Below are 24,127 nucleotides of genomic sequence, written 5' to 3'. Positions count from 1 at the left end.
CCTTCAAAACAAGGGAAATCATCCCAAAGGTGACGCTTTTCAAATCGCTAGTGCTCAGTGTTGACGGTCCTTTTCAGGGCAGGAGAAATATCACATCGTGAACAAATACAGAGATCGTTTACGACACACATTGAGCCAAAAAAGCTCACTGGGGCGGAGGAAAGAAATACATGATAATATATATCTGGAAAGCACTCGAGCGCCTGGTCCCAAATGTGCACACTGCCATAACAACATACTGGAGCGAGAGATATAGGAGGAACTGCAAAATAAACCCATTGAAGAGCAGGGCACAATAAGGGAACACTTTATCAACATTCGTGGCCCCAGATTATTCATCACCTTACCTGATACCAGAAACACGGCTGGAACAAGTTTAGACGTCTTCAAGAAGAAACTGGACAAATATCTTCATCAGGTGCCATATCATCCGGGTTGTGATGGACATGTACGGCATCATACCTCCAACAGTAACAACCTGGTTGATCAACCTAACAAGTGACTAGCTTGGCCTATGTCCAAGCTCTGGGAGTAGACTCGAAGCACATGAGATATATATATATATATATATATATATATATATATATATATGTATATGTATATATATATATATATATATATATATATATATATATATATATATATATATATATATATATATATATATATATATATATATATATATATATATATATATATATATATATATATATATATATATATATATATATATATATATATATATATATATATATATATATATATATATATATATATATCAACGGTATAGTTGTGAAATAATGATTTGTAATTTGGAATAACTCCGATGTAACATTACATCTACCTTCACAGATACAATTAATCATACAATAAAGTAATGCATGCACCACAAAGGAAAGACATTTTGCTCCTGCAGTTAGCAGTAATCCGGCAAATAAAAGGCATAAAATGGTCGCAAGAGCTGAATGTTTTATGAGAAAACACAGGAATTTTTAGCATGTGCTAAAAATTCCAAGGAGTCACATTTTTGTAGTAAGAGAACTGTCTCACATGAAAACCTTAAATTCGATGATAAATTTAACTATAACGAGTTTATCAATGACGAATTTATTCAATGATGAGTTTATCAGAGATGAAAAGATGTAGGAAGCTTTAGATAAAGTTAAACTAAGTTTACTGTATCTTGAAAGTTTACTGAATGCCTTTATACGATGCATCTTTAAGTAATATTACATTAAATATAATTGGTAATATTATAGGCTAGTGATTACACCCGGAGACTGGTGAGAAAATAAGTAAACATCATAGGAGATATTACAAGTAGCAATTAAGAAATCTTTTAGTATTCCTTATTAAACTTATTATCATTCTTCAACACCTGACTTATGCAACATTTACATTAAAAGGATGAGGAACTGTATGTATTTTAAGTCATTTCTTACCTTTAAGTAATATATATTTATTTAAAAAAATCAAGATTGTCATTACCTGACTTAGCTACCGATGGCAAAATACTTATTGTGAGTGAAAATACAAAACCCGTAAGGCTAATGTATCTGCAAAAGGAACTGGTCCTCCCGTACGTGAACTCCAGAGTTAATGCTTTGTTCGGCAAGAAGAAAAAAATGAAACGTAATTTTTGAGAATGTTTGGAATATTTCGTTTTAGGGCTGTTAAAAGAACCCAATGGAACTGGTTTGTGCTTCAGCCAGTTTAGAATGGACTGCGTGACGTCAGGTTGTTATAATCATTTATGATTTGTGAAATTGTTAATGTTATTTGTAAAAATGTGCACATAAACACCTGCAAACATCTTTGCTTGTTTAAAAAATACCTGGAGTATACTTGAAAGGTGTTTTGGGGGGTTAACATCCCCGCCGCAGTGTCCATGACCAGGCCTCGCGGTGGATCAGGGCCTGATCAACTATGGCTGTTGCTGCCGGCCGCACACAAACCGGCTTTTTCAATTTATCACACATAATTTTATATACCTTTTAAATAGGCAGAGAGTTACATACTCCACTAAACTCTATACATTCTTCTTAAGAAACGTGAGTTGAAAACATCAAAATCATCAGATGAGACATTTTTAAGTTGTAGAATAGAAACCGCCGTTTTCTAAAGTATAAACTGGTACCAGCTTAGACCAATGAAGATCTAAAACATCCTCTAAGACATTCCATCCCTGAAAACTTAAAGTTATCATTAGAGTCGATCTGATGGTGGCCCGGTGGCCTGGTGGCTAGAGCTCCCGCTTCACACACGGAGGGCCCGGGTTCGATTCCCGGCGGGTGGACACATTTCGACACGTTTCCTTACACCTGTTGTCCTGTTCACCTAGCAGCAAATAGGTACCTGGGTGTTAGTCGACTGGTGTGGGTCGCATCCTGGGGGACAAGATTAAGGACCACAATGGAAATAAGTTAGACAGTCCTCGATGACGCACTGACTTTCTTGGGTTATCCTGGGTGGCTAACCCTCCGGGGTTAAAAATCCGAACGAAATCTTATCTTATCTTATCTTATCTTATCACAGACTCGTGGGAGGAAGAAAATAATATACTAACAAGTGGTATATGTGTCAACTTTAATGGAAAGCATAATAATAATAATAAATCTTTAGGTTTTATTAATCTGTAAAAGAAATATTTATTTTTTTAATATTTTCTCTTGGTGACAGCTGCTGCACCAAGAAATCTTAGCTAAACTTCCTTTCCTTGGATCAAACATGATTACTTCCCTTTCCCCAATCAGAATGATCTTTACACCTTCAGCACTTCGTTATTTTGATAATGATATTATTTTTTATCTCCGTGGCTTGTATGTACGTTGTCTGAGAGTAGTCGAACGTGACGAGCAAGACCCCAGTCTTCACGGTCCGTGGTCTTCCCTCCGGCCTGCTACTCACCATCTGGATCTACGCTGCCAATACCAAAGGTCGCTCTCAACCCTCTGTACTTGCTGCTGCCACATTGGGTAACCTCCAGGAAAAACATATCTCAAGTGAGTCTAAAAAACATTTCGTCTAAATTACCTTTCATTTAAACTACCATTATATCTTGTTGAAACTACCTCATCTTAAATCATCTCTCATCTAAACTACGTCTCGTCTAAACTATCTTTAGTTTTTAACTAATAAATAAGAATATTAGTACGTAAGCTCATTCAGATTCGAAATAGAATTGAAGATTGAAACACTTATGTAACATATGGGAATCTTTATTGAAGTAACGTTTCGCCACACAGTGGCTTCATCAGTCCAATACAAAGCAGAAATGTGTAAGGACAGAAAGAGTTTGAGGTAATCAGTCCCTCAGCCTGGAGTCGATGTGTTCAGTCCATCAATCTTGTAGAAAATACAGCATAGGGCTGTAGAAGTGGCTTATATACTGTAGTCAGTTAAGGCGAAGTAGGAGGAGGCGGAGTCATAGTGGAACTATCCACCAGTCTAAGTAGGTCTTCGTCCCAAGGTTGGAGAAGTGTTAAAGAATTCTTTGTATCAAGATCCCGTGATGTTGCTTCACCTCACCTGACTACAGTATATAAGCCACGTCTACGGCCCTATGCTGTACACTCTACACGATTGAGGGATTGAACACATCTACTCCAGGCTGAGGGACTGATTATCTCAAACTCATCCTCTCCTTACACCTTTCTGATTTGCATTGGGCTGATGAAGCCACTGTGTGGCGAAACGTTACTTCAATAAAGATTCCCATATGTTGCATAAGTGTCTCAATCTTCAACTCATCGGTTTGCAAAACCACTTATCACGAAACAGAATTATCTGCTTTGTTAGTTTCAGCTCTCATCCCCTTAACACAGAGAGATAACCACATCTTGTGAATACACAAATATATATTCATTATATATATATATATATATATATATATATATATATATATATATATATATATATATATATATATATATATATATATATATACATATATATATATATATATATATATATATATATATATATATATATATATATATATATATATATATATATATATATATATATATATATATATATATATATATATATATATATATATATATATATATATATATATATATATATATATATATATATATATATATATATATATATATATGTGTGTGTGTGTGTGTGTGTGTGTGTATTATAATAACAACACTGCAACTAGCCGGGGGATCGAACCCGTGTTCTTTTAGCCCTCCTCATGGTGAGCGAAAATTCACGACTAGTCGCAGTGTTGTTGTTGGCTAAGTACCACTCGTTCGTGGTTGCAGTACTATATATACATATTGTGTGTGTGTATATATATATATATATATATATATATATATATATATATATATATATATATATATATATATATATATATATATATATAAACACTGATCTCTGGTTGAGACTCGAACCTACCAGCCTTGGAACAAGGTACGCAATGCTATACCAATCTCACCACACTGGACAATACCATGGCGTGCAGCTTGCGCTACACGTTGATCCAAGACAGCCAGCTTTCAGGGAGAAGGCTTACAGCTTTTCATCTCATCCCCTGCATGCATCAGCCTTACTAGAGATTTTAACAATGCAAGGAATTCTCAAGAGCAGCCGAAATACACACAAACACTGATCTCTGGCTGAAGGAGACTCATCCCCTGCATGCATGTATTGTCCAGTGTGGTGAGATTGGTAAAGCACTGCGTACTTGTTCCAAGGTTCGTAGGTTCGAGTCTCCTTCAGCCAGTGATCAGTGTTTTTGTTTATTTCGCCTGTTCTTGCGAATTCCTTGCATTGTTAAAATCACTAGTAAGGCTGATGCATGCAGTGGATGAGATGAAAAGCTGTAAGCCTTCTCCCTGAAAGCTGGCTGCCTTGGATCAACGTGTGGCGCAAGCTGCACGCCAAGGTATTGTCCAGTTTGGCGAGATTGGTATAGCACTGCGTACCTTGTTCCAAGGTTCTGGATGAGTGGAACAAACTCCTGAGTACCGTCATAGACGCTAAGATTTTGTGTAGTTTAAAAAATAGGTTAGATAAATACATGAGTGGTTGTGAGTTAGACCTTACTAGCTTGTGCTACTAGGTCGGACGCAGTGCTCCTCCCTTAAGTGACATGTCTGACCTCACTAGGTCAAGGCATTGGCTTAAGCCGGTGGGAGAATTGGACCTGCCTCTCATAGGCCAGTAGGCCTGTTGCAGTGTTCCTTCTTAAGTAATGTCATGGAAGGCTTGTAAATGAGCTGTGGCAGCTGCAGCTCTTAGCTTGCAAAATTAGGTGCTATGTATTAGCCTACCACTATTAGAAGAACCTGAATCTGAAGGTCCCATAAATCAATCATGGGATATTATCGAGTGAACGAGCAAGACAGAAGCTTAGAATGAGGCAAGCATGAGTACACTCATAATTGTCCCTTTTCATGCAATAAACAAGCACACTCAGGTTAGATTATAGGTCGTAAACTTATGAAAAGACATAATTAGTGGCGAAAAAGAGTACAAAATACCGACATACAAACAGATCTGAGACGGGCTTATCACCTGATAAAGCCCATTCCTTTAAAAAAAAATTTGCCTTTAAAGAATCGCATTGAACCGCATATGTGTCCCCTTATCCGGACCTAATCAAAGTAAAACGAAGGTATGAATACAATTAAGACACCCAGCATGAAAAAAGAAATGCAAGCAATCAGAAATTTTCAGGTGAAAACTAAAAGTTATAAGTAAATCAATATTCAATGTTAGTTAAGTGTGAACACGTTAAAAGAGATTATTTTAGTAAGGTTATGTAGCTCTTAATTTGTCTTTGCTAATACTGTCAAAAGTATCACTGTGTAACAATATTATGATGTGATACAAAATGAAAGGTGGGTTGTAAAGCAAGTTACGAGATATAAGATGGATGGTGAAAAAGTCTGTGAAAGAGGTAAATGTTAATCCAGGGGTAATGTCCGGGTTAATGTGGGAAAAAGATATTACAGCAGAGAAGGTAACAGAGAACAAAACTCGGGAGTGGATCCAGTATGCAGAAAACAGGTTGATATTTACAGGACAGTAAAAAGTTATTTAATTGGTCTAGTGAAAATCAGTAGAAAAAAATAGTTAATTCAAGATAAGACTAAAAAAAAAAATACCCGAGAGTACTGAATGAGGCTACAGAATTAAAGAAGATATTTATTCCGAGCTACATATAGGAAAAAAAAAAGAGGTGGGCGTTGGACCATAGTAGAAAAAACCTAAGTTAATGTTAGGTGGGGTGAACAGCACCAAGAGAAAGTCAGTGGGGCGTAAGACAGTTACAACTGATTGGATGGAGGAAACTCCTTTCCAAATGACAGGTATATCTTCTCGTGTAATATCATTCCATCTTCACTCTGTAAATTGAAGCAGGAGAAATTATGTTTTTCTCGTGTCTGTACGTCTTAATATATCCTGTGAGCACCATTAACTAGGATATATTAACGATCATTTGTATTACATTTGAGAGAGAGAGAGAAAGAGGAGGAAAATGAGGAAAAGGAGGAGGAATACGAGAAAGAGGAAATAGAAGAAGAAGGAGAATGAGGAGGAGGAGGAACGGAGGCAGTAAACAGTACCCACACTTTAGTTGTACCCTTTTCAAACACCATCATTGTTTCTTAACAAAACTCGAGTTACTCGTTAACCAAACATTAACGAATAAAGTTAGTTAAGTAAATGAAAGAAATAACAACCAGCCTATTGCCGATTCTTATTTCTTTTAGTTTTCCATTTGTATGTTTCAGAAATATAAATACTTACAAATTTATATGCCTGACCTTTTTGTGTTAATGAATCACTTTTGGTTGTGAGAAACGTAGAAGCTTCCTCACTTCGTCAAATATCTATTAATAACAACAGATCTGAATATAAATCTTTAAGTTTTGTGGATTATTGCAATTTTAATGCTAAAATGAATGCTTTCCTTACTGGAGGAAATCATATTAACTTTTTCTAAAATGTAATATGAAAACTGCTTCAGTGCTATTTATGCTGAAAGCCTCCTGTTGGATAATGTTATGGAAGGCTTGTAAATGAGCTTTGGCAGCTGCAGCTCTTAGCTTACAAAACAAGGTGGTATATATTAGCCTACCATTGTAGCACCATTGAGTAGCTGCAGCTCTTAGCTTACAAAACAAGGTGGTATATATTAGCCTACCATTGTAGCACCATTGAGTAGCTGCAGCTCTTAGCTTACAAAACAAGGTGGTATATATTAGCCTACCATTGTAGCACCATTGAGTAGCTGCAGCTCTTAGCTTACAAAACAAGGTGGTATATATTAGCCTACCATTGTAGCACCATTGAGTAGCTGCAGCTCTTAGCTTACAAAACAAGGTGGTATATATTAGCCTACCATTGTAGCACCATTGAGTAGCTGCAGCTCTTAGCTTACAAAACAAGGTGGTATATATTAGCCTACCATTGTAGCACCATTGAGTAGCTGCAGCTCTTAGCTTACAAAACAAGGTGGTATATATTAGCCTACCATTGTAGCACCATTGAGTAGCTGCAGCTCTTAGCTTACAAAACAAGGTGGTATATATTAGCCTACCATTGTAGCACCATTGAGTAGCTGCAGCTCTTAGCTTACAAAACAAGGTGGTATATATTAGCCTACCATTGTAGCACCATTGAGTAGCTGCAGCTCTTAGCTTACAAAACAAGGTGGTATATATTAGCCTACCATTGTAGCACCATTGAGTAGCTGCAGCTCTTAGCTTACAAAACAAGGTGGTATATATTAGCCTACCATTGTAGCACCATTGAGTAGCTGCAGCTCTTAGCTTACAAAACAAGGTGGTATATATTAGCCTACCATTGTAGCACCATTGAGTAGCTGCAGCTCTTAGCTTACAAAACAAGGTGGTATATATTAGCCTACCATTGTAGCACCATTGAGTAGCTGCAGCTCTTAGCTTACAAAACAAGGTGGTATATATTAGCCTACCATTGTAGCACCATTGAGTAGCTGCAGCTCTTAGCTTACAAAACAAGGTGGTATATATTAGCCTACCATTGTAGCACCATTGAGTAGCTGCAGCTCTTAGCTTACAAAACAAGGTGGTATATATTAGCCTACCATTGTAGCACCATTGAGTAGCTGCAGCTCTTAGCTTACAAAACAAGGTGGTATATATTAGCCTACCATTGTAGCACCATTGAGTAGCTGCAGCTCTTAGCTTACAAAACAAGGTGGTATATATTAGCCTACCATTGTAGCACCATTGAGTAGCTGCAGCTCTTAGCTTACAAAATAAGATGGTATATATTAGCCTACCATTGTAGCACCATTGAGTAGCTGCAGCTCATTGCTTACAAAACAAGGTGGTATATATTAGCCTACCATTGTAGCACCATTGAGTAGCTGCAACTCTTAGCTTACAAAACAAGGTGGTACATATTAGCCTACCATTGTAGCACCATTGAGTAGCTGCAGCTCTTAGCTTACAAAACAAGGTGGTATATATTAGCCTTGAAAGGATCAACTTCCTGGCAGCCGAAGCATGTTCTAGGCATATTCCCCTAAGAAAAAAGAAGAGCAGGAGTAAACTGGAGAGAGAAAGACGCTCCCTCTACAGAAGACGACGAAGAGTCACTGAGCTCCTCAGGAGTGCTAGAATATCTGATACACAAAAGGAGGCGCTGACCAGGGAAGTGGAAACTATCGAACTTAAGTTAAATGACTCTTACAGGAACCAGGAGAGGCAGGAGGAGCTTAAAGCTATTAGTGAAATTGAAAGAAATTCAAAATATTTCTTTTCATATGCCAAAAACAAGGTAAATACCACATCTAGTATCGGGTCCTTACTCAGACAGGATAGGACTACACAGATGACAACAAGGAAATGAGTGAAATATTGAAATCCCAGTACGACTCTGTGTTTAGTGAACCACTAATCGGTCTGAGGATCGACGACCCAAATGATTTCTTCATGAATGAGCCTCAAAACTCCATAAATGTATGCCAGATTTCCGACATTACCCTAACTCCGATATATTTCGAAAAAGCCATTGACAACATGCCTATGCACTCAGCCCCGGGCCCAGACTCGTGGAACTCTGTTTTCTTCAAGAACTGCAAGAAACCCTTCTCACGTGCCCTAAGTACACTATGGAGGAGGAGCTTGGACATGGGTGAAATACCACAGTCACTTAAAACAACGGATATAGCCCCACTCCATAAAGGTGGGAGCAAAGCATTAGCTAAGAACTATAGACCAATAGCTTTGACGTCCCACATAAAAATCTTTGAAAGAATGCTAAGAAGCAGGATTGCAAATCATCTGGATTCCCAAAATCTGCACAATCCAGGGCAACATGGGTGAAGGGCAGGTCGCTCCTGCCTCTCACAACTACTGGATCACTATGACATGGCCTTGGATGCACTGGAAGAAAATCAGAATGCAGATGTAATATACACAGACTTTGCAAAAGCATTTGACAAATGCGATCATGGCGTAATAGCCCATAAAATACATGCTAAAGGAATAACTGGGAAAGTGGGGAGATGGATCTTCAACTTCCTAACAAATCGAACACAAAGAGTAGTGGTCAACAGAGTTAAATCGGAGGCTGCCATAGTGAAGAGCTCTGTTCCACAGGTGTGTGGACCAGGTGTTTACAGTGAAACATATAAGTGAACAGTATTTAGATAAGGCTAAAGAGGTCTTTGTGGCATTTATGGATTTGGAAAAGGCGTATGACAGGGTGGATAGGGGGGCAATGTGGCAGATGTTGCAAGTGTATGGTGTAGGAGGTAGGTTACTGAAAGCAGTGAAGAGTTTTTACGAGGATAGTGAGGCTCAAGTTAGAGTATGTAGGAAAGAGGGAAATTTTTTCCCAGTAAAAGTAGGCCTTAGACAAGGATGTGTGATGTCACCGTGGTTGTTTAATATATTTATAGATGGGGTTGTAAAAGAAGTAAATGCGAGGGTCTTGGCAAGAGGCGTGGAGTTAAAAGATAAAGAATCACACACAAAGTGGGAGTTGTCACAGCTGCTCTTTGCTGATGACACTGTGCTCTTGGGAGATTCTGAAGAGAAGCTGCAGAGATTGGTGGATGAATTTGGTAGGGTGTGCAAAAGAAGAAAATTAAAGGTGAATACAGGAAAGAGTAAGGTTATGAGGATAACAAAAAGATTAGGTGATGAAAGATTGAATATCAGATTGGAGGGAGAGAGTATGGAGGAGGTGAACGTATTCAGATATTTGGGAGTGGACGTGTCAGCGGATGGGTCTATGAAAGATGAGGTGAATCATAGAATTGATGAGGGAAAAAGAGTGAGTGGTGCACTTAGGAGTCTGTGGAGACAAAGAACTTTGTCCTTGGAGGCAAAGAGGGGAATGTATGAGAGTATAGTTTTTCCAACGCTCTTATATGGGTGTGAAGCGTGGGTGATGAATGTTGCAGCGAGGAGAAGGCTGGAGGCAGTGGAGATGTCATGTCTGAGGGCAATGTGTGGTGTGAATATAATGCAGAGAATTCGTAGTTTGGAAGTTAGGAGGAGGTGCGGGATTACCAAAACTGTTGTCCAGAGGGCTGAGGAAGGGTTGTTGAGGTGGTTCGGACATGTAGAGAGAATGGAGCGAAACAGAATGACTTCAAGAGTGTATCAGTCTGTAGTGGAAGGAAGGCGGGGTAGGGGTCGGCCTAGGAAGGGTTGGAGGGAGGGGGTAAAGGAGGTTTTGTGTGCGAGGGGCTTGGACTTCCAGCAGGCATGCGTGAGCGTGTTTGATAGGAGTGAATGGAGACAAATGGTTTTTAATACTTGACGTGCTGTTGGAGTGTGAGCAAAGTAACATTTATGAAGGGATTCAGGGAAACCGGCAGGCCGGACTTGAGTCCTGGAGATGGGAAGTACAGTGCCTGCACTCTGAAGGAGGGGTGTTAATGTTGCAGTTTAAAAACTGTAGTGTAAAGCACCCTTCTGGCAAGACAGTGATGGAGTGAATGATGGTGAAAGTTTTTCTTTTTCGGGCCACCCTGCCTTGGTGGGAATCGGCCAGTGTGATAATAAAAAAATAATACACCACAGCACCGTATCATCCTTTGCGGATGATACTAGGATCAGCATGAGGCTGTCATCTGCTGAGGACGCGGTTAACCTCCCAGAAGATATAAACAAAGTTTTCCAGTGGGCAACGGAAAACAATATGATGTTCAATGAGGACAAATTCCAACTACTCCGTTATGGAAAACTGGAGGAGATAATAACTAGAACAGAGTATACTACTGACTCCGGCCATACAATAGAGCGGAAAAATAATGTAAGGGACCTGGGAGTAGTAATGTCTGAGGATCTCACTTTCAAGGATCACAACAGTGCCACGATCGCACGTGCAAAGAAAATGATAGGATGGATAATGAGAACTTTCAAAACGAGAGATGCCAAGCCAATGATGATCCTTTTCAAATCACTTGTTCTCTCTAGGCTGGAATACTGCTGTACATTAACATCTCCATTCAAAGCAGGTGAAATCGCAGATCTAGAGAGTGTACAGAGATCCTTTACTGCACGTATAAGTTCTGTCAAGCTCCTTAACTACTGGGAACGCTTGGAAGCACTTGACTTGTACTCGTTGGAACGCAGGAGGGAGAAATATATCATAATCTACACTTGGAAAATCTTGGAAGGAATGGTCCCAAATCTGCACACAGAATTCACTCCCTACGAAAGTAAAAGACTAGGCAGGCGATGCAAAATGCCCCCAATAAAAAGTAGGGGCGCCATTGGTACACTAAGGGAAAACACCATAAGTGTCCGGGGCCCAAAACTGTTCAACAGCCTCCCATCAAGCATTAGGGGAATTGCCAATAAACCCCTGGCTGCCTTCAAGAGAGAGCTGGACAGATACCTAAAGCCAGTGCCGGATCAGCCGGGCTGTGGCTCGTACGTTGGACTGCGTGCGGCCAGCAGTAACAGCCTAGTTGATCAGGCCCTGATCCATCGGGAGGCCTGGTCATGGACCGGGCCGCGGGGGCGTTGATTCCCGGAATAACCTCCAGGTAGCCTACCACTGTAGCACCAGTGAGTAAATAAAGAGAGAGAGGAAAGAGGGACAGTACAGTCAGATGATTAATGAGGATGTAGAAATATATGGAGGCCTGGTCGTGGACCGGGCCGCGGGGGCGTTGATCCCCGGAATAACCTCCAGGTATAACCTCCAGGTAACCCCCTGATGGAGCTTGACACTGGTGCTGCAGTAATGTTGTCAGCAGCTAAGCAATAGTTATTACAGTGGTAATGCAAATCCTTTTGTACTGACAATGCATCACTAGTTATGCATCACCAGTACAAAAGTTAATGCATCACTAGTGATACATTAACGTTGGCACTGATTGTCTAATAAAGATAACACTAATGATGCAGTAAGCTTGGTTTAGAGAATGAGGCAGTAAGCTTGGCTCTAGTGAATATTGATGAAGTAAGCTTGGTTTAGTGAATGAGGCAGTAAGCTTGGCTCTAGTGAATATTGATGAAGTAAGCTTGGCTCTAGTGAATAATGATGCAGTAAGCTTGGTTTAGTGAATGAGGCAGTAAGCTTGGCTCTAGTGAATATTGATGAAGTAAGCTTGGCTCTATTGAATAATGATGCAGTAAGCTTGGTTTAGTGAATGAGGCAGTAAGCTTGGCTCTAGTGAATATTGATGAAGTAAGCTTGGCTCTATTGAATAATGATGCAGTAAGCTTGGTTTAGTGAATGAGGCAGTAAGCTTGGCTCTAGTGAATATTGATGAAGTAAGCTTGGCTCTAGTGAATAATGATGCAGTAAGCTTGGTTTAGTGAATGAGGCAGTAAGCTTGGCTCTAGTGAATATTGATGAAGTAAGCTTGGCTCTAGTGAATAATGATGCAGTAAGCTTGGCTCTAGTGAATAATGATGCAGTAAGCTTGGCTCTAGTGAATATTGATGAAGTAAGCTTGGCTCAAGTGAATAATGATACAATAAGCTTGGCTCTAGTGAATAATGGTTCAGTAAGCTTGGCTCTAGTAAATAATGATGCTGACGGGAGAGATCCTAATACGAGGCTCCAGAAGCCTAAAACAAACAATCTCAAATCGAGAAGAAGGAACAACCTCCAGAGTTACATAATTCTGAGAAATTACTTGGGTGAATTTCACAGCTAAAATCCTGACTTAACATTTCACATATAACAAGGGAGAACTCTAGCACATGCAAAACAGATTGCGCTTACTGCTATAGTTTACCTTAGAGACAGATGGGATTTTATCAGCTGTGGTTCACTACACTGTCCCTCCTTCGATGCCTACCTCACCTCCCCAGACTCACATCTGGTCCTTAAATTTTGTGAACATTTAGTTTTTAAAATTATTACATAAAATTTCCATCCAGTAACACTGGCTGTATTAAATTTGGTTGTGGACTGTATATATTACTGAAAAATTATTTTGGACTGGACAACTTCAAGTAATTTGTTCGTCCTCTGTTTAAATTTACTGTAAACACCATTTTAATATTACATCAAATTAAGGGAGTGTATATAAATGTGGAACATAAGAATAACTTACCAAGTTATTATCTTAGTGATATATCCTAACGCCTCCCTAGCAGGCAAATATGAAAAATGTTGGCTAATACTAGATACCTCACCTGTTTGGTTAGTTGCTACCATATATCAAGTAAAATCTATTATTGTAGGTACATGCGATGATCAACTTATCGTCCAATCACCGTGTCCAGTATTATCTTCATTATCAACCTTATTATGGCCAGTTTACTATATATCTGAACCCTTCCAGATGCCTATTGTATACACTCATTTCATTGTTTATTCCAGTTTATTACCAAAACGCTCTTCGTCAGCTTCAATTACCCACGATCAGATTCTGCAACTCTCCCCCGTTATGAGAGTAAGACACATGTGCAACATCTGGGTATCTTTATTGTAGACGTTTCGCCATCCAGTGGCTTTATCAATACAAATTCTAGGACATAACTTGAAGACAGTAGAACTATGTACAGAAGATGAGGTAATCAGTCCCTCAACCTAGGAGTAGGTGCGAACAGCACCATAGTCGTGGAGATTATGGTGCTGTTCACACCTACTCCTAGGTTGAGGGACTGATTACCTCATCTTCTGTACATAGTTCTACTGTCTTCAAGTTATGTCCTAGAATTTGTATTGATAAAGCCACTGGATGGCGAAACGTCTACAATAAAGATACCCAGATGTTGCACATGTGTCTTACTCTCATCTTGTCGGTATTATATACCATTCGTACACATCTCCCCCGTTAATGTATGTGTTCCACCATTTTTATTTCTCTCCTTCGTTTTGTTAACCAATACATCTTTTCAATTAATTTACTAACACATCTAGGTGTGTAATATATTTCCATTATTGAAATATTAATTTCTTCTATATTACAATGACTTTCACTACACCAATTCAATTCCTAACTGAAATTAATGAAGATACACATTTGGTGGTCCGGTGGCCTGGTGGCTAAAGCTCCCGCTTCACACACGGAGGACCCGGGTTCGATTCCCGGCGGGTGGAAACATTTCGTCACGTTTCCTTACACCTGTTGTCCTGTTCACCTAGCAGCAAATAAGTACCTGGGTGTTAGTTGACTGGTGTGGGTCGCATCCTGGGGGACAAGATTAAGGACCCCAATGGAAATAAGTTAGATAGTCCTCGATGATGCACTGACTTTCTTGGGTTATCCTGGGTGGTTAACCCTCCGGGGTTAAAAATCCGAACAAAATCTTATCTTATCTTATCTTATCTTCAGAGAACCATTATTATCCCCCATCAAGTCTTACACACAAATCGCATGAAAATTATCAAAACTTTTCCAAATTGCGGCCGGGGGGAGGTCTTCGTAGACCACATAAACAATTTAAAGTATCTTGTACCACTCCATACTTAACAATTTTATGTATATTTAAAATAATTAAGGTTCTCAGATAATGGGCTTTGGGGAGTAAAATAGGATGCTTGCATTCTTACCCATTTCAGAATGTTGTCCCTACGTCTACATCTAATTACATCCTCTAAATATAGCCCTAACTTATCTGTTATTGTACCTTTTTACAATTTTTTTTACTAACAATTTAATTTCATATCCATACATTTCTTCTTGGACTCTCTCGATGCAGTGTTTTAGAGGTTGTGGAAAATTATAGATAATATTAATTTCATTTTTAAATTTAAACATTGTTAAGGTTACGTTAGTAAGTTTAGGTAAGAAAGAATACCTATTAATATCAGTGGCTAATGTGGGACAGATTATTGGAGCGGTGGTCACAGTAATTTTATCAATGCAATATGAGCCTTTTGTATTAGCCAATTAGGTTTATTTGCTAACCAACTCGTACCCTTAAACCATGACAGTCTTCACAAATTGATCACATGTTATGCCTCGTGACAAGAAATCAGCTGGATTTTCCTCTCCAGGTTTATGATTAAATAAAAATAAATCTTGACCTAAACTTTTATATTTCTCTTATATCTCATTAATTTGAGCGACTCTGTCTTGTACGTACACAATTTTACTATTATCACTACTAATCTATTGCAAATACAACTCATTATCAGACCAAATCTCAGTGTCGCTAATATTTATATCCTGCAATTTATCTCTTACATAATTAGCTAATTTCAGGGAATATACAAACTTCAGTGGGAGCCACTTTTGCCTTAGATATCACAAGAAAAGTAGATTTATTATACGGAATAAAAGCGACCACTCCATACACCAATTTTCAAGCATCACAAAAAGATGTGCAGTACATTGACTTGCTACATTACGTGGGAATTCTAACATTGGTATTTGTACGTAATCTCATATTAATTCTTCCCATTTTTAATAAATTCCTTAGGCAGTGCTTCATCTCAAGCACTTTTAAGCTTCCATGCTTCCTGTATTCAAAATTTCCTTCTTATTGTGAGGGGTTACCAAGCCTAGTGGATCGATGCATTAGGAACTCTCAGCAAACAAGGTTCTCTGTCAGTTTATTGGACATACCATAATTAGGTTTTTAAAAGTAATGAATTTCTTTCACGCTCATCTAGTTATTGATTATTAGAGTAGAGAAGCCTACCATGCGAGGCAGATCCAAGTTTCCTAACGGCTGAAGACAATGACCCACCTAGTTGTGTCAGGTCACATCCACTTAAGGAAGGAGCACGGCATCAGACCTATTAGCACAGGCTAGTCAGGTCCAACTCACACCCACCCACATCCACGCATGTATTTATCCAACCTATTTTTAATTAAAACTACACAACGTTTTGGCTTCTATGACGGTACTCGGGAGTTTGTTCCACTCATCCACAACTCTGTTACCAAACCAGTGCTTTCTTATATCCTTCCTGAATCTGATTTTTTCCATCTTAAAACCATTACTGGCAGTCCTGTCTTGGCTAGATATTTTTAGCACTCTATTTACTTTCCCTTAATTTATTTCTGTTTTCCGTTCATACACATAAGTCACATCCCCCCTAATTCTACTCATTTCTAGTGAGTACAGATTCAGGGCCTCAGTCTATCCTCACAGGAAAGATTTCTGATATATGGGATCAATTTTGTCATCCTCCTTTCTACGTTTTCCAGTGCATTTATATCAATTCTGTAATACGGTGACCAGTACTATGTTGCTTAATCTAAATGAAGCCTAACCAAAAATGTAGAGAGTTGAAGAATAACCTGAGAACTCCTTTTATTTATGCTCTTTGATATGAAGCCAAGGATTCTGTTAGCTTTATTGCAAACACCTTGCACTGTTGTTTTGGTTTTACATTACTGCTAACCAGAACTCCCTAATCCTCTTCGCAATCAGTAATGTTAAGGTTTTCATTATTTAGTTTATATGTGACAAGGTTATTTTCTTGTCCAGCATTTAGAACTTTGCAGTTGTCTATATTAAACTGCATCTGCCACTTCTCCGACTACTGCATCAGTCTATTCAAATCTTCCTGGAGTGCCCTATTGCTCTTATTAGAATGAATTAGGCGACCTATTTTGGTGTCATCAGCAAACTTGCTTATGTGACTTTGTCGCTATTTATTCCCTCATTAGTGTCATTTATATAAGTTGTGAACAACAACGGGCCCAACACTGACCCCTGTGGAACACCACTCGTGACGCTCCCCCATTCTGATTTCTCTCCTTCGATGCAAGCTCTCTGCTGCCCATCAGTCAACCATGCCTCTACCCAGGAAAAAAATCTCTTATTCCATGTGCCTGTATCCAAACAGATTCTGTGTTCGATGTTTCTAATCTTATATCATGTCTAAGACAACAATTTAAATTATCTCTGACGTACATCGCCACTCCACCACCCTTTCTGTTGACACTATCAGTGTGGAATAGTTTATTACCCTGTATGTTGCATTCAGAGGGCATTTCTCTATCTTTCAGGTTGATTATTATTATTATTAAAATCAAGGGGAAAGCGCTAAACCCGGAGGATTATACAGCGCCTGGGGGGGGGGGATGTGGAAGGCATTCAGGCTTAATTCGGGGAACTGGAGCACAGATCCAATTCCCTAAATCAAGAGCCCTTCACCAACATCAAGGAACCTTCCTTGAGGGATCTTTCAGGTTGAACCAGTTTTCTGTTATACTAATAACATCTATATTACCTACACTTACAAGTAATCTTAGCTCATCTATCTTATTTCTTAGACTCCTGCTATTTGTATAGTAAACCTTAAGGGAGCTAGTCACTCGTTGCCCTCTACTATCTCTCTTTCTTTGTTGATCAAGTGATTTACCTTTACTAGCAACTTTATTTAGAATATTGTCTTTTAAACATATCCCTGAGGTTTCCTGGTTATATCTGCTGTTTTCAACACAAATACAGCAGCCTGATTGTTTCCCACAAACCACCAATACCTCTATAATCTCTCAGTTTAAAGTCCTTGACAAGTCACCAATTACCCCCTCAGTCGAATTGGCTAATGCAACCACTCCAACCCCAGAGGGATGAACCCCATCCCTTGCATACATATCACGTTTGCCATAGAATATGTCCCAGTTATCAATGAATGGGATTGCAAGTTCCTTGCAATACCTGTCTAGCCAGCAATTTACACCAATTGCCCTAGACATCCTTTCATTGCCCACTCCCTTTCTAGGCAAGATGTTAGTATATGACTGAGATCCCTCCCTTGACCTGACTACTATGGCTGACCTGTACTTATTCAGCAGCTCCTGTCTCCTGCCCTTCCCAATGTTATTACCCCCAGCACTAAGACAGATAATGGGCTTGTTCCCATTACCTGACATAATATTATCCAGCCTGATGACTATGTCACCAACACCAGCTCCTGGAAGACACACCCTCTGTCTGACCTTTTTATCTCTGTTACAAAAAACACGGTCCATATATCTTACCTGAGAATCTCCTACAATTAAAACATTCTTACCTTGATTAGCAGGGGAATCAGTGGTACCTTCAACCTCACTAACTACTGAAGTGCAGTCGTCCTGGAGAACAGAGAATCGATTTCCTACCTTCACATATTCTCTGTTAACCCTCCTTTTCTTCCTTCTTCCTGAACTGTGAACCGTTTGCAACCTAAAACGACTGCCACTCTCACTGCTGGTGACCATTTCCTCCTTTCCTGCTAAATTCTTTTCACACTCACTCCCAAACTCATCTACGCGAAGCTTCAGCCTTCTATTTTCTTCCTGAAGAAGTAGAACCTCCTTCTTCAACACCTGAACCTGAGATTCTAAAACACTGCAACAAGCCATGGTGCTTGGTAACACCGCACGCTAACTCCCAGAGAGCTTAGGACCATTTTCCTAATTCATGGAAAATGACAAAGTTACGTGAACACTGGCCAAAATCAATGCAAATTTTTCTTTACCTTAAATTCACCTCTTTTTATTTCACAGAAACCAGTTTATTACATAAAATTGGCAAGCTAAATTTATACCATTGAAAATTAAGAAGTTATCCTTTGAGAAAACCACATCAGCACTAAAAGTTTGAAGGCTGTCAATATATGCGTTTCCCAGTTATTGCGTAGAATCTAACAATTAAAAGCATATTAACTATGTTATCAAATATTAGAAATTTATAGCTACACAGGCAACACAAAAATTCATCATGCTTAAGGGGACATGGCAAACAGATTACACAAACCCTACTCATTAAATGATAAACCATGTAATAAACTTTCAAAATTAAATGTGGCAAAATGAGTAGAATGCATACCATTAACAAAACCGTCTTCTAGTCTGAGAGCCTAGTGTCGAAATATTGAAGCTGCTCAGAATACACTTTCAAGGGTTACTGCATACCAACCAGAGAGGCGAGACTGTATTTCAGTTATGAAATACAGTTATGAAAGAGGAGAGTACTAGGATGTTTGGGCGAAAAGTAGGATTGAAAGATGACAAAACTGAAGCAAAGTGTAAGTTGTCTCTGTTGTTTTTCCTCTATGACATTGCTCTTTCGGGAGATTCTTAACAGAACCTGCAAAGGTTGATGCAGAAATCTGGGAGGGAATTTAAATAAATTAAATGTAATCATAGGAAAGAGCAAGGCAATGAAAATAATCCAAAATGTAGGAAATGCAAAACTGGATATCTGACCGGAGGGAGGGGGCATGGAAGAAGCAAATGTATATAGATATTTGGGAGTAGACTTTCAGGTGGATGAGTCTTTCAGAGATGAGGTGAACTATATAGCACTGATGAAGCAAAAACGTAGGTGCTCAGTGTGGCGTCGGTGGAGACAAAAACCTTTTCCAGTGAGGGCACAAAGAGGGAATTCCTAGACTGAAGATTACAAGAAGGTGTGGGTATACCAAAGGTTTTATTCAAATTGCCTAGGAGGGGTTGTCGAGATGACTAGAATAGCGAAGAAATCTGGGATGGAGAGAAATAGTGGGGATTGTTACAGTAAAGGCAGCACTCAAAGGGGAGGGGAAGTTAAGGTGGGAGTGGAAGATAAAAGTGCAGGAGAGGATTTCTGTGAATTGACCTGTTTCTGGAGTGTGAGTACGGTATCGCACAAATTAAATTCCCTGGATCAAGAGATCCTCACTAGCATCAAGGAACCTCCCGTCAGGGGTGAAGGGATTCAGGACAACTAATTAGCCGTACTTCAGTCCAGCATGAGAGAAGTACGATGCCCGAGGGAAGTACCGTGCCTGAGGGAAGCACCGTGCATGAAGGAAGTACCGTGCAAGAGGGAAGTATCGTGCCTGAGCGAAGTACCGCGCCTGAAGGAAGTACCGTGCATGAGGGACGTACCGCGCCTGAGGGAAGTACCGTGTCTGAGGTGAGTACTGCGCCTGAGGGAAGTACCGTGTCTGAGGGAAGTACTGCGTCTGAGCGAATTACCGCGCCGAAGGGAAGTACCGCGCCTGAGGGAAGTACCGTTCCTGAGGGAAGTACCGTGCCTAAGGAAAGTACCGTGTCTGAGGGAAGTACTGTGCTTCAGGGAAGTACTGCGCCTGAGGGAAGTACCGTGCATAAGGGAAGTACCGCGACTGAGGGAAGTACCGCGCCTGAGGGAAGTACCGTGCATGAGGGAAGTACCGCGACTGAGGGAAGTACCGCGCCTGAGGAAAGTACCGCGCATAAGGGAAGTACCGTGTCTGAGGGAAGTACCGCGCCTAAGGGAAGTACAGTGCCTGAGGGAAGTACCGTGTACGAGGGAAGTACAGTGTATGAGGGAAGTACCGCACCTGAGGGAAGTACCGTGCATGAGGGAAGTACTGCACCTGAGGGAAGTTCTGTGCATGAGGGAAGTACCGTGCAAGAGGGAAGAACCTCGCCTGAGGGAAGTACCGCGCCTGAGGGAAGTACCGCGCAAGAGGGAAGTACCGTGTATGAGGAAGTACCGCACCTGAGGGATGTACCGTGCAAGAGGGAAGTACCGTGCCTGAGGAAAGTACCGTACATGAGGGAAGTACCATGCATGAAGAAGTACCACGCCTGAGGGAAGTACCGTGCATGAGGGAAGTACCGCACCTGAGGGATGTACCGTGCATGAGGGAAGTACCGTGCCTGAGGGAAGTACCGTACATGAGGGAAGTACCATGCATGAAGAAGTATCGCGCCTGAGGGAAGTACCGAGCATGAGGGAAGTACTGCACCTGAGGGAAGTTCTGTGCATGAGGGAAGTACCGTGCACGAGGGAAGAACCTCGCCTGAGGGAAGTACCGCGCCTGAGGGAAGTACCGCGCATGAGGGTAGTACCGTGTATGAGAAAGTACCGCACCTGAGGGATGTACCGTGCATGAGGGAAGTACCGTGCCTGAGGGAAGTACCGTACATGAGGAAAATACCATGCATGAGGGAAGTACTGCACTTGAGGGAAGTACTGTAAATGAGGGAAGTACCGTGCTTGAGGGAAGGACCGCGCCTGAGGGAAGTACAGCGCCTGAGGGATGTACCGTGCCCGAGGGAAGTACCGTGCCTGAGGGAAGTACCGTGCCTGAGGGAAGTACCGCGCCTGAGGGAAGCACCGCGCCTGAGGGAAGTACCGCACCTAAGAGATGTACCGTGCATGAGGGAAGTACCGTGTCTGAAAGAAGTACCGTTCCTGAGGGAAGTACTGTGCCTGAGGGAAGTACCGCGCACGAGGGAAGTACCGTGCATAAGGGAAGTACCGTGCCTGAGGGAAATACCGTTCCTGAGGGAAGTACCGCGCCTGAGGAAAGTACCGTGCCTGAGGGAAGTACCGTGCCTGAGGAAAGTACCGTGCTTGAGGGAGGTACCGTGCCTGAGGTAAGTACCGCTCCTGAGGGAAGTACTGTGCCTGAGGGAAGTACCGTGCCTGAGGGAAGTACCGTGTCTGAGGGAAGTACCGTGCCTGAGGGAAGTACCGTGTCTGAGGGAAGTACCGTTCCTGAGGGAAGTACCGTTCCTGAGGGAAGTACCGCTCCTGAGGGAAGTACTGTGCCTGAAGGAAGTACCGTGCCTGAGGGAAGTACCGTGTCTGAGGGAAGTACCGTTCCTGAGGGAAGTACCGCGCCTGAGGAAAGTGCCGTGCCTGAGGGAAGTACCGTGCCTGAGGAAAGTACCGTGCTTGAGGGAAGTACCGTGCCTGAGGAAAGTACCGCTCCTGAGGGAAGTACTGTGCCTGAGGGAAGTACCGTGCCTGAGGGAAGTACCGTGTCTGAGGGAAGTACCGTGCCTGAGGGAAGTACCGCACCTAAGGGAAGTATCGTGCCTGTGGGAAGTACCGTGTCTGTGTTAAGTACTGCGCCTGAGTTAAGTACCGTGCCCGAGGGAAGTACCGTGCTTGAGGAAAGTACCGTGCCTGAGGGAAGTACCGTGCCTGAGTTAAGTAACGTGCCTGAGGGAAGTACTGTGCAGTCGTCAGTGGTCAGTCGTCACGTGAGGTCACAGACCCTGAGCTGCTTTGGGGATTAGTGTGGACGGTTACAAAGCATGGCTTGCTTCTGCAGTGTTTTAAAAATTGAGGTTGGAGAGTTGAAGGAGGAGGTCTTGCTTCTCCAGGAGGAGATTAGGAGGCTGAAGGTCCACCTCAATGGGTCTGGGAGAGAGTGTGAGGTGGCTGGAGTTGTGGGGAATGAGGCTTCTAGCAGTGAGGTGCAGTCTGTCTCTCACTGTGAGGAGGCTGTAGTTGGGGAGGTAGCAACGGCTACCAGCAGTGAGGTGCAGTCCAGCACCTGCTACAAGTGGCGAGTGGTTCACAGTAATGGGAGGCGCATCAGAGTAAGGAAAGTTAAGAGTGAAGATCTGAAGGTAGGAAATCGCTTCTCTGTTCTTCAGGATGAATGTACTTCAGTGGCCAGTGAAGGTAAGGGTACTACTGCCCCTGCTAATGGAGGTAAGCGCATTCTTGTGGTTGGTGACTCTCAGGTAAGATATATTGACCGTGCTTTTTGTAATAGGAATAAGAAGATGAGAGATAGAGTGTGCTTTCCTGGAGCTGGTGTTGGGGACATTGTCAACAGGCTGGATAATATCATGTCAGGTAATGGGAACAAGCCCATTATCTGTCTCAGTGCTGGTGGAAATGATATTGGGAAGGATAGGAGAGAAGAGCTGCTAGATAAGTACAGGTCAGCTATAGATTTCATTAAGTCTAAGGGAGGGATCCCAATCATATGTAGCATCTTGCCTGGAAGGGGAGTAGGAAATGAATGGTTGTCTAGGGCAATTTGTGTAAATTGCTGGCTAGACAGATACTGCAAGGAACTTGCAATCCCATTCATTGACAACTGGAACAACTTTTATGGCAAACATGATATGTATGCAAGGGATGGGGTACATCTCTCTGGGGCTGGGGTGGTAGCACTTGCAGACTCGATTAAGAAGGCCATTGGTGAAATGCCTATGATTTTAAACTGATGGAAGATAGAGGTATGGGTGTGTGTGGGAAACAAGCAGGTTGCAACACTTGGGTTGGAAACAGTAAATATATAAAAGGCATTCAGCATGAAGTTATAAATAAAGACAATAGATCAGGTCAGCAAACAAAGGGGGACAGCAGAGGGCAGCAAGGGACTAGCTCCCTTAAGGTTTACTATACTAATAGCAGGAGTGTAAGAAATAAGATAGATGAGCTAAGATTAATTGCAAGTGCAGGAAACATAGATATTATTGCTATAACAGAGACCTGGCTCAATCTGAAAGATAGAGAGATGCCCTCTGAATGTCACATACAAGGCTATAAATTATTCCACACTGACAGGGTCAACAGGAAAGGTGGTGGAGTAGCCATGTATGTCAGAGACAATTTAAATTGTTGTGTTAGACAAGATATTAAATTAGAAGCGTCAGCCACTGAATCTGTTTGGTTACAGCTTCTCGAGGGCCGAGAAAAACTAATTTTGGGTGTGATTTACAGGGCCCCAAATCTTGATAGGGAGTGCAGTAAACTTCTATGGGACGAAATTCGTAAGGCATCTACATACGAAAATGTTGTGCTAATGGGAGATTTCAACTATAGACAGATTGACTGGAGCAATTTGACAGGAAATTTAGAGTCAGGTGATTTTCTTGATACGATCCAGGATTGTTTTTTAAAACAGTTTGTGACAGAGCCAACTAGGGGAAATAACCTCCTTGACTTGGTTCTTGCCAGTAGGGAAACACTAATTAATAATCTTGAGGTTAATGATGAGCTTGGGGAAAGTGATCACAAAT

The 24,127-nt window shown here is 41.1% G+C and overlaps 1 protein-coding gene across 1 annotated transcript in view; it reads left to right on the top strand.

Annotated features, from left to right (window-relative positions):
- The window catches only part of LOC128689900 (nephrin-like), a 919,379-nt gene that overhangs the window by 869,656 nt on the left and 25,596 nt on the right, over nt 1-24,127 (top strand). The window contains exon 12 of the mRNA XM_070088696.1: nt 2,843-3,002. Within this exon, the coding sequence (XP_069944797.1) occupies nt 2,843-3,002 (160 nt within the window). The remainder of the gene's footprint in view (nt 1-2,842; nt 3,003-24,127) is intronic.

The sequence above is a fragment of the Cherax quadricarinatus genome, chromosome 25 (genome assembly GCF_038502225.1).
Source record: "Cherax quadricarinatus isolate ZL_2023a chromosome 25, ASM3850222v1, whole genome shotgun sequence".
Lineage (NCBI taxonomy): Eukaryota > Metazoa > Arthropoda > Malacostraca > Decapoda > Parastacidae > Cherax > Cherax quadricarinatus.
Note: the sequence above shows the minus strand (reverse complement) of the source record. Positions and strands in the feature narration are given on the sequence as shown.